Source organism: Microtus pennsylvanicus, chromosome 11 (genome assembly GCF_037038515.1).
Source record: "Microtus pennsylvanicus isolate mMicPen1 chromosome 11, mMicPen1.hap1, whole genome shotgun sequence".
Taxonomy (NCBI): domain Eukaryota; kingdom Metazoa; phylum Chordata; class Mammalia; order Rodentia; family Cricetidae; genus Microtus; species Microtus pennsylvanicus.
Window position 1 is genome coordinate 85,354,326 of NC_134589.1, and position 15,802 is coordinate 85,370,127.

General features: G+C 45.9%; 1 protein-coding gene across 1 annotated transcript in view; it reads left to right on the forward strand.

The window, feature by feature from the left end:
- The window catches only part of Dock2 (dedicator of cytokinesis 2), a 400,319-nt gene that overhangs the window by 31,823 nt on the left and 352,694 nt on the right, over positions 1 to 15,802 (forward strand). The window contains exons 4-7 of the mRNA XM_075941339.1: positions 871 to 926; positions 1,762 to 1,858; positions 8,048 to 8,196; positions 14,466 to 14,601. Coding sequence (XP_075797454.1) covers positions 871 to 926; positions 1,762 to 1,858; positions 8,048 to 8,196; positions 14,466 to 14,601 — 438 coding nt within the window. The remainder of the gene's footprint in view (positions 1 to 870; positions 927 to 1,761; positions 1,859 to 8,047; positions 8,197 to 14,465; positions 14,602 to 15,802) is intronic.

Sequence of the window (15,802 nt, forward strand, 5' to 3'; positions counted from 1 at the left end):
TGCTAACATGCCATTTGCTAATGATTTCCCCTCCCTGGGGTCCCCAGGAAACGGTGCACTACGTAGTTGAAGCTGGTCTCTGCTCTTCCCTTCAGCATCGTGTGGGCACTCACTCATCTCCCCATGTGACATTAAAGGACAGGCCCTGGTGCCCTTGCAGCCATGATGGAGCTGCTCTGTCATGTCATCTCCATGACAGCAGCCACTTTCTTTGCCTGTTTCATTTTTCATAACTTGTGTTCAGCAAAAGAGCTGCATGCCCTCGCCATGCATAAGGCTTGAATTCACAGAGGAATTTCCAAGCAACTGATAAAGTTCCTTCGCCATCTGGACATGGTTAGGAAGCATTTTCCCTGATGCTCAGGGTGGCACAATCTTGCCCTACCCTCTCAAAGGACAGTGAGTTAAACCCAAAGAGGAGAGGTCTCACATCTTAGATGCTCAAGTAAAGCCAAGAACTTGCTTCAGACCCAGGGATCCCCCAATTTCGGAACAGGGGTCACCTCAACCTCCGCTTAAGGCTTGCTGATTCCCTGGAAAAGGGCAGGGATGGGAGAAGCAGAGTCCTTGTTTCTGCAAGTGAGAGGCTCAGACTTCTTTTCTATTGATTACCCTTCTTGCCCACCTGAGAGGATAAGTATCCACGATGGTACTGAAGTAATCCTTTGGGATGTGGCGTGCACAACAGACTGACCTATGCATATGGCTTTGGCATCTATGCCTGCTCCATCTGGCCCTGATTGTTCTTTTGAAGTCTGATGGTTTCAAAATCCAGTAGCTTAGTGGATAACAAACAAAACCTGGGTGGACAATGAGCCGGCTATTTTTCTGTGTTGTGTCTTCCAGCCTGTTTAATTTTGTTTCCTACAGGGCATTTTCCCTACATCCTTTATCCATGTCAAGGAAGTGACGGTGGAGAAAAGAAGGTACTTGTGGGGACCTGGGTGAGAGAGTCGGTTGTTTGAGTGCCCTCCTTGCAAGCATGAGAAGCTGAGTGCAGTTCCTTCAGAACATGCGTGAAAAGAGCTGGGCAAGGTGTCATGTGCTTGTAATCCCCATGCTGAGGTTTGGGGTGACAGCCAGGTCCCTGGGTCCCTCTGGCCACCTAGCCTAGCCCGCTTGTCGAGGTCCATGCCAGTGGGAGACTCTGACTCAAAACAAAAGTAAAGCCACAAAAAGCAAAGGGAGGAGGTTGGCCCTGAGGAACAGTCTCTTGAGGTCCTCTGGCTTCTATAGAAAAAGCGCACATGTGGACCCTCACCTCCGACATACACAAAGAAGCCCTTGTATTACTTTGTCAAGCTAGATGCTCCTGGCTCATGGAAGCCTTTGTCTAGTTAGCTTTGGCCATCTGAGCTGGCAGATGTGCAGGGCCCAGTTCATTCAACTGCGGCATGGCTGTGTGTATTCGTGTCTTCTCTCCATGAGGAGCTAATCCAAATTGATTCTAGCAGGAATCTGATTCTGAGGGGGGATTAGTTAGTTTGGAGAATCCGACTTCTCGCTAGTGGCTGCCTTCGGACCTCATTAAAGTAGATTTGACTAGAATAGTGAGCACGGGGGACGTCCCCCACCAAGGAGGCCATGCAGAGAGAAATTCCATGTATTTGCATGGTGCAGCCTGTGCGACTGCTGCCGGCGGTGGCATCTCTGCAAGCCTCCTTTTCTCCATAGCTGCAGCTTACCACAAAGTTTCCAGCCCTTTCTCTCTTTTGCACCTGGGTCTCAATTCCACCCCTCCTTCTCTCCCACCCTACATAGGAACATAGAGAACATCATTCCTGCAGAAATCCCTCTGGCACAGGAAGTGACGACGACGCTCTGGGAGTGGGGAGGCATCTGGAAGCAGCTCTATGTGGTGAGATACAACCTGTTCCCAGGACTGGAGAGCTGCAGCTTCTACTTGGTTTAAGTTGGGCATTTAGCCCTTAGTGGAGCTTCGGGCCACAGAAGAGGGAGCACAGAAAAGGGAGGACATTGAGACCCAAAGAGGTCTGTGCGTCCACACAGCTAGCAGTGATGGCTATCGTCATGAAGGTCGGGTGGGAGCCTTGTGTTTTTTAAACAGGTGCAAACACTGTTGAATTTGGGTCTGCACGTGAATTGCCTTGATGTCTCTTTATAAAGCCAATCCTCCAGGCTTAGTAACCCACCTCTTTAATATTCTCGAAGGATCTGCCTTGGTGCTCTGCTGACATCCTGAAATATACTCTTGTCATATATTAATTAACTGAAGGCTATTGTCTTCAGATCCACAAAGAGGCTTTGACCCTGAAAAAAACAAAGGCCACATTTCATGTGTTCTTTTCTGTTTCAAAGCAAATTTAATTTAAAATCCTCCTTTGATGCGTCAAAGCTCCCAATGAAAACAATTAGCTAACCAGATGATTAGGCTGAGAGGGAAAATGTCAGCCAAGGCTTACTGCAAATTTGTTATAGCCCGATGCACACCCACTGGTGTGTGCACGCTGTCTGGAGACCCACCTTCTGTGATAAATATTGACACCCCTACGGAAATCTCCTAACCATGGTGATTAGCACATTCAACTCTGTAAGCTTTCCAAAGGTTGTCAGTAAAATTTGGGGTACGTGCTTTCCTGTCTTTCACTGCAATATGGAAGCACCCGAGGCAGTCTGACTTATAAAGAGGCATTATTGAAGGCAGATATCCAGAGCTGTGCTGAACATCAACCTAGCAAGACACAGGGGAGGTGCATGTGTGTGTTTATCTGATCGTTCTCCCTTATCTTGTCAATCACTGGGACTCCATCCTAAAGCCCTCATCTAATCCTAAACCCCTTCCCAAAACCTCTCCTCTAAAAACTCATAACCGGGCTAAGTTCTGACCCTTAGAAGCTCACAGTTGGGATAAAAGTCTACCACATGAAACCTGTGTGCTGCTGTGAGGGCCAGGTCTCAGCAGCTCAGAGAAACTGGAGAGGAGATGTGGGCAGGAACAACTGGAGCAGACACACCGACCCACACGGGTCAACGCTTAATTCTTCATTTTATTTTTCTCTCTGCTGGTTGTTTCTACTTTGTTTGTTTGTGTTTTTGCCTCTTTGTCTTCCTTTTTCTTCTTCTTTCCAGTTGTTTCCCTGTCCCCATCTTTCCTGACCTTATCCGTTTACTTCTTTTCCTCTGTTCCCCTTCATGTCTTTCCTTCTCCTAGTTTCTTCTCCTCTCTCTTGTTTTTCTCTTATCCTTTCATACCTCCAACTACAAAGATTCCTATGCAGGAAAAGATTACCTCACAAGCACAAGTTACCTATTTTCCAAAAGCAAATTATACAGTTTTGCATAAGAAGAAATCACATGAAGATCACGAGTTATGCTTTCCTTCCACAAGTAGTCAAACTTTTTTTCTTCACCCCAAAGCAATGAATTTTTTTATAACTGATTGACAAAGTTTTAAGCAAGCCATGTCTCAGCCGCTCCCTTTGTAGCAGCAGGCAGCTGTTTGTAGTTCCGGTGTATGTAGCAGATTTCTCTTTTCTACTCTAGAGAACCCTTAAAGAGTGGCCAGCTAACCATCTGTTCTCCTTTACACACAATAGAGTCATTTAATTTCCTTTCACAACTTGGTTTTTCTCAAGGTGCACACCCGGGCCTGTGATTAGTTCTGTAAGCTACATGACCAAGGAACTGAGGCCTAACCTTGGGTGTAGGGACATAACTATTCTCTTTAGTCACCAGCCTGCCTTCTCACAGCCAGAATTCTTGGGTCTATAATGCATAAAACTTTCTTGTTTATATTTTTTTATCCTCTACAAATCTCACCTCTAACAAAGGAGAAGGTTACTTTTAGCCTGTGTGTGTCTTTTCTGTACTTTTTAAGATAGATTTATTTATTTGTTTGTTTATTTATTTATTTATTATGTATGCAACATTCTGCCTCCATGTATGACCACCCGCCAGAAGAGGGCGCCAGATCTCATTACAGATGGTTGTGAGCCACCATGTGGTTGCTGGGAATTGAACTCAGGACCTCTGGAAGAGCAGGGAGTGCTCTTAACCACTGAGCCATCTCTCCAGCCCTTTTCTGTATCTCTTATCAGAGCAATGGGCAGAATAACCTAAACCGCTTCTCTAGTCATCTTTACTAGCTGTCCTAACCATGTGTATCTTTTAGGCTAACTCAGAAAGTCCAATTAAATCATAGATCTAACTAATTGTCATTGTTCTTATAAAAAGTCATCTTCATTATGATCTGCAAGCAAATTGCCCAGTGAGGAGTGGGATTTTCCCAAGAAACAATCACACTATACCAGTTACGGTGGGATCTGTTCACATAGTAACCACACCGTGCCAAATACAGCAGGAACACAAACAACAGCAGCAAACAGGAAGCACAGCAGAAGGAGCAAGGGGCATTCTGGATACAACCCTGTCCCCTCCCCCAGGGCTTAGCCTCTCCAGCGTTTAGCTTTGTTATCCAGTAAATTGAACTCCAAAGGTCCATTGCTGACTGCAGCTCCCCTGACATGGTCACTGGCACTTGGGGGTCACTCAAATCATATTTACACAAGCAAGGGAGCAAGCAGTATGCTTGTGGCTTGAGTGGTTTCTTCTTCATCTCCATTACTCTCTTTAAAATGTCTTTGCATAGGTCCTGTGGGAATCTGACATTTTCCTCTAAGAAACGGTTCTATGGCAAGCCAACCATGTCCTCCCTCTACCCTACAGTAGAAATAGTTAAGCATTAGTTATTTCATTATTGTGTCTATGACTTCGGCCATATCTGCACGGCGTATATGTGACACTTAATAACTAATTTGGATATCCTTTTAGTAGATCATTCACATGGAGAATGTCACAGCAAGCCCTGCCATCCCAGTGTCACATTTCTGATTCCTCCAAGCCGAGTGCCTGCGTGACAATTCAGCTAGCCACTGACTGCCTAGAGTTGGCCTTCGACTCTTTAACGTGGTCCTCACTTCAGATGTTAGTTACAGCCAGAGTCCCCCAGGCCATCTGCATTTCTGTTGCCATTGACAACGGACTGAGGGATTCTTACTGCCTCTCCCCTAGTGACCCCCTTCTCACTGTAGGTTTCATAATTCATTAGAATTCCCAGGATATCAGGAAAGTGCTATACTTAAGATGACAACTTTGTTATAAAAGATAGAAAGCCAGGGTCAGCCTGACGGAAGAGACAGGTAGGGCAGTCATGTCCTCTCTAGCAAACCCACCTGTCAGTACACGAGTGCCCTCCGCCTGGGATGCTCCTCCAGCTCATCGCTCAAGAGTCTTAATTAAAGTTGCATTTCATAGACTCAACGCATCATATCATCTGCCGTTGGAGAGATAAGGTAGCTCAGAGGGGGGCTGAAAGTTCTGGCCCTCCAATCAATTATGTGGCTGGTTTTTCTGGTCCCCAGGCCCCATTCTGAAGCTACTAGGGGTCCACCAAAGTTGTATTATTAGCACAAAACTGCCAATGGATGATAGGAGCTCCTTCAAAAGCCATAAAAGACAGTCTTAGTGCTCAGTGTGTTTTAAGGGCTTTATGGGCACTGCCCCAGACCAGAGACAAAGACCAAATATAGATGTTTTTCATTATATCTCAATAATTTTCCTAAATTATTGGTGAATGTACTTGGTACATTTAGAAGGCTGTGCCAATAAATGCAGTAAAAACATGGGCCAGGGATGGACCTTAGTGTTAGAACACTTCCTCAGGCAGGAGTTCCCAAACTGCATAAAATGCAGACAGTGAACTGAGCCCTTGTATGCATCCACTGCTCTCTGTTCTCCCCTTATGCGTGAGTTGTGCCAGCCACTTCAAGCTCCGGCTATCTTAACTTTCCTGCCATGCTGGACGGCGCTTTGCATTTTGAATAGGAATAAATCCTCCCTCCCTTGAGTTGCTGTTTGTCAGGGGATTTCACCCCAGCGACAGGACAAGCAACCAAGACAACAACGGAAGGAAACAGAAACCGAGCATTTTTATTAGGAGCTCATTACAGTGCCTGTCAAAAAGCTCTGAGTCCCAAACCTCCTTTCTCTGTGAAAAGATGAACTGAGCTGAAGAGAGGGTTCCGTGGATAAAAGTGCTTGCTGGGAAAGCTAGAGGACCCAGGTGTGAATCTTCATACCCTATATAGAGTCAGATGTGGAATCATCTGCAGTCCCAGCATTGCTAATGTGAGACGGGGTAGATTTGAAAGGATCCCTGGATGCTCCCAGACTGGCCAGCCTGGTGCACACACCAGACAAACTGCAAGAGACTCTGTATAAGGAGAGGAGCAACAGCCGAGGCTTCCCTATGACCTCTACATACACGCCATAGTACAGACGTGTCTTCATTCATATACCCACACATCTGTAATATACATATAAAAACGCCCACGTTAATATGTATGTGAGAGGAAACCGTGTAGTAATATGGGCGGCAGGGCTGCGTCCCCAAACACCCCAGCCGCCTGCCCGGCCCGGCTAGCTCAGTCGGTAGAGCATGAGACTCTTAATCTCAGGGTCGTGGGTTCGAGCCCCACGTTGGGAGCTATTTGTTGTAATAGGGAGCGGCAGGGCTGCGTCCCCAAAACCCCAGCCGCCTGCCCGGCTAGCTTATGCCCTGAAATAATCGCACAGACACTGTATTCTTTTCATCACTGCTTGGCCCTTAGCTCTGGCCCTTACTGGCTAATTCTGATATCCCAATCAACCCATTTCTTATCATCTGTACAGCACTGGTCTTACCGGGAAGATTCTAGCCTAAGTCCATCCTGGGTCGGAGCTTCATAGCGTGCGTCTTCCCTGGAGCAGGTAGCATGGCGTCTCTCTCTAGCGTCTGCTCTGGAGAGGAAAGCTGTGGAGTCTGAGCTCACTTCCTCTTCCTCCCGGCATTCTGTTCTGTTTACTCCACCCACCTAAGGGTGGGCCTATCCAATGGGCCTAGCAGTTTCTTTATTGCTTAGCCAATGAAATCAACAGATTGATATATGACACTCCCACATCAAAACCGTGTCTTTCTTTTTCTGTTAAACAGCTTGCAAAGAAGACGGGGATTACATGATGGGTCAGGGTGACTTGACACTGTATCTTTGTCCACCTATCCTGCATCCCTCAGAAGCCTGTCTTAGGGAATGGTGCCCTAGCAACAGCCCCTTCTATTGAGAAACAGGCCTTAAAGGACCTGAGCTCTAGAGCTTCCATTATAGTAGGCGTTCATGATGACAGTCCTGTACGACAAGCCCCTTTGTGTTGGAAATTCCCCCACTCCCTCCTTGACCAAATGCCCGCGAGAGAAGGCTTAGGGTAGAGAGATTCTTTTTGGCTCATGGCTTCAGTCATTGGCTCTAATTCTGTGATTTGGCATGACGTCTTCGCAGTAGGAACACATGGAGGAGAAGAGCTGTCTCCATCATGATAAACAGGGAGCAGGAGGTGGGAATGTGGGCTCAGAGACTTGCTATAACCTCCGGTGACCCACCTCCCAAAGAAGAGCCATCAGTAAGGACCAAACATTTAGTACATGCCATTTTGTATTCAAATTGCAACACCTCTCTTGGATGCAAGTCAGAAAACTTTCTTTCTTTAGTTATTTTACATATTTACCAAAATGAATGGAAGTATTTCAAAATGGATTGTCTTTGAGTATCAGCTTTTGGCTATTAGATTTATTTTTTTTTACCTTTATTTTATGTGTGTGACTGTTTTGCCTCTATGCATGTCTGTGTACTACATGCATGTCTGTTCCAGCAGAGGCCCGAAGAGAGGTCACTCCTGTGTGTGTTGGGAATCAAACCCAGGTCCTCTATAGAGCAGCAAGTGTTAATACCAACTGCTGAGCCATGTTTCCAGCCCAGGCTGTTAGAGGGTTTTTTGTTTCTTTGTTTCTAATGAGAAGTGATTGGGATTGCTTCTGCTTTGGAAAGTCTAGTGGCCCAAGGAGAAGGAATGTATTGGTAGCTGAGCATCACTCTGTCTCCACATGCTGGGCAAAGCTGGAGAGAGGTCTGATTGCACCCCTACACACAGAGAGGGCTAGCTTCCTAAATACCTTTGGTATGGGTAGGTATTCACCACTGCTTCCATCTCCCAGGCCAGCAAGAAGGAGCGCTTCCTCCAAGTGCAGTCCATGATGTACGACCTGATGGAATGGCGGTCCCAGCTCCTCTCAGGAACGCTACCCAAGGATGAGCTGAAGGAACTCAAGCAGAAAGTCACATCCAAGATCGACTATGGCAACAAGTACCTCTCGCCTCTGAAAAATCTCCTCCCCTTCCTCAGCCTCCCCATCTTCCTTTTCTCCCTTGGAGAAGCCTAGTTTCATCTTTAGAGTTGGAGTTTGCCACTTTCTGTTTGGGAGAAGGCTGTTACCTTAGCCCTGCGTGTGTGTCGGTGTTATTACACCCTGGAGCATTGCAGGCAGAGTGGAGGCTCGCATATACAGTCGCTATTACTGGGTACCGTGCAGATTTAGGACACTATTTAACCTACTTCCGAGGGATGGGGAGTGCGGCCATGCTCATTCACTTTCGGCTTGGATGCCACTTACCTCTGCACAGATACAGTTTCCTGGTGTGAGGTTTAGCTCCCCCACTTGGAGTCATCTAAGCCACATGCCTCCCCCAATTCACACAGTTACAAACTGTTTACCAAACTGGAATAGAAGCAAGGGTTGGTTGCAATTGGAATGCCCTGGCATTATGGAGAAAATGAAACAAACTGACGAGGCGAGGCTATCCACTGACACTAATAGCAATAACATTAGTGTCGGAACTAACACTCGATTGGCCTGTCTTAAACACCAGGCTGTGTGGCAAGTTTCTTACAGACACTGCTTCACTGAGCTCTTTTAATAACTCTGTAGGGCATGTAGTTTTATTATCCCTATTTTAGTCTTCAATTTAGAAGAAGGAACCGAGGCAGTTAAAGACAGGAGGTTGGGGCTGGAGAGATGTCTCCGGAGTTAAGAGCACTCATTGTAGCTGGGCGGTAGTGGCCCACGCCTTTAATCCCAGCACTCAGGAGGCAGAGGCAGGATAATCTCTGAGTTCAAGGCCAGCCTGGTCTACAGAAATGAGTTCCAGGACAGTCAGGGATATACAAAGAAACCCTGTCAAAATAAATAATACATACATATATACATACATGCATACACACATACATTTATACACATACATATATACATACATGTACATACATACATAAAAGCATCCATTGCTTTGGCACAGAATGCCAGTTTAGCTCCCAGCATATACATGGTGACTCACAACTGCTTACGACTCCAGCTGTAGGAAATCCGACCCTCTCTCTGGACTCTGAATTCACCTGCAGTCACACATGTACATGTATGTGCATAACACATGGACAACAATTAAAAATAATACAACTCATATTTTTTTTAAAAAAGTGAAGTTAGTTGTTCAGAGTTGGATAGTTAGGAAATGTCACCCCAGGGTGTAGATCCCCAGGGTGTAGACCTATGCTACATTGGAAAACTATAAAGCCCTTCTCCCCTTTCTGTTTTTGTTGTTGTTGTTGTTGTTGAATGACTTATTCTACCATACACGTGTGAAGCAATTATACTTAGATTGATTTCGTACTCTGTGTGTGTGCTGCAGAAATAAAAGTCCCTATCCATTAAGGGATACCAGGGGCCACAGTCCAGTTAGTATGCTATGACTGAATGGCTGTGTATTGCCATGAGTTTGGTAACTTAGGAAGCAAGAATATTCTTCACAGATTTGGAGACGGAAGCTAGGAGAAGCTCCCTGGAGGAGATTGTCCTTGGGTCTTGAAGGGTAAAGACGTTTTAAGCTGACAAAAAGGGGGCATGAAAGATCATGGCATGTTCAGAGACCACAGAGAGGGGACTGAACCCTGGGCCTGAGGGAACTCTCTAAAGAATAGGAAGACACTACTCAGTAGTCAGACTCCCCTTCCTTCATCGTGTTCACCAGGATAAGGCTCCGATGCAGAAGGATGAGGCCAGTGTCCACCTGCTTCCCATCCTGGAAGCTCGTCCCTCTGCTGGTCCCCTGATGGCATCTTGGACGTGTGTCCAATCTGTTTTCACAGCATGTCATCCCACAGTGATGGGGTTTGCCATGCAGCTGCTTCTGCCATGGCTGTGCTCGTGTCTTCAGCCGAGCACAGCTGCAGCCGAGCATGTGGGAACTGAGGGTGTTTTCTGCTCTGCAGAATAACCTCCAGATGTTATTTCCTCAATGGGTCTCCTGAGAAGGTCTAGGGTTGTAGAAATGACCAGCATTTATAGAAGATCCTCTTCCCTCCCCTTACTGCCCCTCTGGCTATGGTAGGTATTTCTGCAGCATCTGAAGTAGCCAGTCATCGGCTCTGTCCTGTCTTTCCTCACACCATAGCCCTTCTGCAGCCATCACTGCCTTAGTCATCTCTGATTTTTTGCCTGGGGGGCTTTCTCACAATGGGAACGGAATGAGTGGAGGGTGATAGTGGGAGAAGGAAGAGGAAGACATCTCACCCTAAGCTAGGCTCCCCTCCAGAACAGCCACTAGCCCAGTCTGGTGTCTTCATTTTCAACCTTTCCCTTGGGAAAAGTGTGTGGGGAAGCCCACCACAGAGGCTCAGCTAAGGGGTCCTTTGCTTCTTGCTTCTCTTGCCTGCTGCTTCATTTGGAAGTAAGAGAACTGGGCACTTTACTGTTGCCCTAGTACCTTGGGCTTGTGGCTCCTGTGTAGGATGGATGGCTTCCTTGCAACCAGGAGGCTAGAATTTGGACAGAACTTCAAGGGAGCAAAAAGAACACCAGAGCAGCTGGATCTGAGTCCTGGAAAGAAGTTAAGACTCTGCCATTCCATTGTTCAGATAGCAGAGTTCCATCATATGTAGGGAAGTGTCTTTGGATACAGGCTTATACAATGTATAATACAACCTCCATGTAAGACAGAAATGACAACAGGAAGTGAGTGAGCACTGATGGTAACTTTCTGAGCACTCTCTATCTGGCAGGAATATTTTAATCACCTCCCACCTCCCACTTTCAGCTCATCACGACAATGAGTTTAGAAGGTGGGTACCATCACCATCACCATTTCTCTGATGAGGAAACTGAGGCTCACAGAGTGTTTGGTGCTTTGGCTCCAGAGACAGCTGAGCCGGGAGTATAGTTCCAGGGTCCAAGTGCTTAGAGCTGTGTTCTTCTGCCTCCAAGCGGCTGCATGACTTAGTGAGCAGGGCAGAAAGGCAAAGAGACACTGTGGGTAAGAAGACTTACTCTCAAGAGTAGAGTGGACATAGGCAAGAGGGATGAAGGAAGCAAGGTGTATGACCACTGCCCTGACTAACAAGACTAGCAGAAGTTAAACACTGGGTGTTCCAGGTTCCTCTCCATTGCTATGATAAACCCTAACCGAAAGCAACTCAAAAGTGGAAAGGGTTTACATGGCTTACCCTTCTAGGGCACGGTCCATCATTGGGAGAATTTCAGGCAGCTGCTCAATCAGGAACTAGAAGCAGAAATCAATGAAGAATCCTGCTTTCTGGCTTACTCACTCAAAGGCTCATGCTTCGTTAGGGTTCTTATACAGGACAGAACCACCTGTCTGGGCATGGTGCTACCCACAGTGGGCTGCAGCCTCCTGCATCAATTAGTAATCAAGATAGTTCCCCGCAGACATATGCATAGGCCAGTGGTTCTCAACTTCCCTAGTGCTGAGACCCTTTAATACAGTTCCTCATGTTGTGGTCACCCCAACCATAAAATTATTTCATTGCTACTTTATAACTGTATTTTTACTACTTTTATGAATCATAATGTAAATATCTTAGAAGCAACCCTTGGGAGGGTCATGACCTACAGGTGGAGAGCCACTGACATAGGCCAACCTGCTCTAGGAAGTTCCTCAGTTGGTGACTCTAGGCAGCCAAGTTGACAGTGAAACTACCTAGGACACCAGGTGAAGTGTTACAATGGTTAATCTTGATTGTCACTTGATTGGGTTAATAAACGCCTGGGGGATTAATAAAACACTAGTCCAGGCGTATCTGTGAAGGTGTTCCTAGGGACCTTGACGGCTCTGATTACTAATTTCTTGACATATTCATAGTATAGCAGCATTATTGGAAGGTGAGGAAGGGAAGTATTTCTCTATGGGCTGTGTCCTTGGGAGCTACATCTCACCCTTGTCCCGGCCTGGATCCCCTTTTCTCTCCTTCATGGCTACCATGATATCAACTGCACTACCCCATCATTGCGTGCCCACCAAGGCACATCCTTCATCTCTGAAAGCTGTTTCCACAAAGCATTTGGTCACAACAATCAGACAGTCTGAGTAACACAAGTGGTTAGGAGAGTCTCTGAGCAGCAGTCAGGGAAAAGAGTGGTGAGTGCAGACGGGCGCTGGGAAGGAAGCCTGGAGTGCCTAGCTTAGATTTGTTCCGAGTGTCGCAAAGCCTGGCAAAAGCTAGTTCAGGTTTCCTTTATTCTCTTTCTTTTAAAAAAAAATATTTATGGGGTGGGGGATTTCCTGTTGTACCCCTCCTCAGGTTTGTAGTCTTGAACAGAAGAGAGCAGTGGGGCTCCCCTCTGAGGAGACCTCATCAAAACATCCCATTCCCCAAAATGAACAGACGCTGATTCAGCATAGTGGGGTCCACCTGAAAGACAGCCCCGGCTGCACCCAGGTTCCGAGGGAGAATGACCATGAACAAGCTGTTCCATATCCAAGCAACGAGGAATCCTCAACTGAGTTCTCCAAGTCTCAAGACAGCTGGACCTGGGAGGATGTTTTATTCATCCTTTTTAGAATTGAATCCTCTTTGATCAGTTTCGAGGGGAAGAGCTAGAGAGATCTCGAGGCTAAATTATGTATTGGCTCTGCTCCATCTTTTCTGAGGTCACGTGAGCCTCTGCTCAGCATTAGCTGAGTGCATTTATCCCCCTTGGCATCGCTCTCTGGGCAGCATGGGCAGGCAATGTTATGAGTCATATGTAGCTGGGAGTTAATTTCCTAATGAACGTCCAAATCGGTGATCCTTGGCTCCCTCCAGTTTGTATTTGGATGTGATGAAAGGTGTGCCTCCAATTCTGGTTCTTAAGTAAGAGGAAGCTGTAATCTCCTTCATTTGCCCTTGATATGCCTCTGAAGTCTGGTACTTTGTAATGGAGCCCAACAAGATGACTGTTGGTCTTCTCTGAACCGTTCTTCTGAGCATGGTTGATTGACATTCTCTGACCAGCATCAAATGCAAAAGGAGCTTCACATTACAATCTGCCAACCCGCCCTTCCTTCCAGCCCGATCCATACAGTGCTCTGAAGAGCAGAACAGTTTACAGTACGGGTCCAGAGTGCAGGGGAAGGTGCTGTGTTGGTTTGTGTTAATACTGTGATTTTGAGACAATTAACTAGCTCCCTCTTCTTAGTCTCTTTTAAAGGTGTAAAATGGGAATACTAACAGCGCCTGGCTTTCGGGGTTGAGGGGGGTGGTGAGTGTAGTACCAGCTGAAGAGAGTTACTGCTTGTGACTTTCCTGTCAGTGCTGTTGACAGGCAAAGTGACAGGTGCTGTTGACACAGATCAATGCCAAAGAGCGAAAGCTTGTGGCCTGGAAGCCGAGCAGCCGAACATCAGGCCGTGGGTAGCAATCAATACATCTCAGAGTGCTTTACCTCAACGACCATTTCCATATACTATTGAATAATATGTGAGCACCTATGTATGTGTATGGAGTGAAACATTAAACAAACAGAGACACCACATATGTCTCCTTGGACAACTCCATGTCTCCCAGTCCCAGGCCCTCTGCTTTTCTCATGGGTAACCCATGTCTGTGGTTTGGTCATCTTTTGCATCTAGATCTTTGCTCATAGCTATTCTTATACAAACAACTAGGAAACACACCTGGCTAGGTTTGTCATTGTTCTGTGTTCTGTGGTTTGATTTATTTCACATAAAATGCGCTATTTTTTCACATTTTATTTTGTTCATGGAGATATTTTGCAAAATATGCCAAAACTACATTCTATCTCTGCATGTGCATGTTTTCATGTATGCAGGTACAATGTGTGTGCAGAGGGACACAGGAGAGAGGACAACCTGTGGTGTTATTCTTCAGGCTCCATCCGCCTGTTCTTATTTATTTATTATACACAGGGTCTTTCACTGGCCTAGAACTCATCAAGTTGACTAGCCTGGCCAGCCAGTGAACTCTAGGGAATCTGTCTGTTTCTCCAGCATTGGCATTAGAAGCATCTTCCACCATGCCTGCTTTTGTTCTGTGGGTTCAGAGAATTTAGCTCAAGTCCCCTTGCTTGGAAAAAGAGCATTTTCCTGATTGAGCCATCTCACCAGCCCCAAAATGATACACTTATAAATTCCACTACCTAGTTTCCCATTATTGATCAGTTTCCTTAGCTGCTCCTACGTAGAGGTTCCCTTAGTAGCGGTTTTAGCTTTTAATCAACCCTTTGCTGCAGAAGACATCACACCCTAAGGCCTCTCCAGTGAGTGTCACCTCCGGTTCTTGCCTTACAGAATCCTTGAGCTTGATCTAATTGTCAGAGACGAAGATGGAAACATACTGGACCCTGACAACACCAGCATCATCAGCTTGTTCCACGCTCACGAGGAGGCTACTGAAAAAATCACAGAGCGCATCAAAGAGGAAATGGTGAGCTCTGCACTGGAGGCTTTGGCCAAGCAAAGCTGCCATTGTGCACACTATAAACTGCAAATAACAGGCTAGAAGACTGCACTGTGTGATTTCAAGGGGCCATCTGTCCTCCAACCTGAGATGATCAGCAACAATGCAGGCTTTAAGTTTTTGTACTTAGATCTGTTTAGTCATTAGGCATGCATCCCACAAGTAATTCAACGCCAGGCATGTTTCCCAATCTTGGAGCTTTTAGGTTCTAGAAAAAAGAAGAGAAGAAAGGTAGCAAAGATGTAAATTAATTAATTAAAAGTTAATTGTAGCTGGTGATAAAAGACAATAAAGTAGGCACTGTGAATCAGGGGCTGCTTTGAGAGGACTGGGCAGGAAAGGTCTCTTGGAGGTGTGAAGGAGTAATGTCGAAGCCACCAGTGCTGAGGGGATCTGGTGGCAGGTGCTCCAGGTAGAGGCAGCAGCAAATGCAAAGGCACTGAGGTAAGTTCTGAAGGAATCTGGTGTGGGTGGGGCACGGTGAGCTGTGGGGAGTGGTCTAATTTGCAGAGGTAGGCAGCAGAGTCTGCCTCCAGAGCAGCCTGGGGATTGTGGGAAAAAGTTCAGATGTCAATCTAAGTAGGATGGCAAGCCAGCAAAAGACTTCAAGGAAGATTAAGCCTGGTTTATATTTAAACAAGGCCACTTTAACTGCCGTGTATTTTTATCTTAATTAAAACCTTATTTTTTTTAAGACAGACACCTGCAAACAAAACTATAATGCATCAAAATAAATTATTCATGGATAAGTGCATAAAAATAGATTTGATAGTGAAAATGAAGTGGCTCTGATTATTTGCTGTGAGTTATTGGAAAGCAACTACATTTTTGGACTTGCTTTTATGTAGTAAAAATCACTATCTCTAAGCTTCACTTAGGTGGATGTTAGTGGTGACGGATATCCCTCCCAACAATTGGCATACAGATAATGCTACCATCTTCCTTACAAACTTCTTCATGCACCTTCCTCATTCGAGCCTAGCAATCCATAATTTGTATTCTCTTCCTCATTCTGACTCTTCCAGAGCTTTCAAATAGAATATCCAGTGTTATTTTTCTTGGGCATTTTTGACTTAGCATATTGTTTTGGGAATTCCTTTTATTATGTATACTAACGAACATTTGTTTTTTTTTTTTCAGTGCTGAGCCTGTATATTGCTGGCCTAAT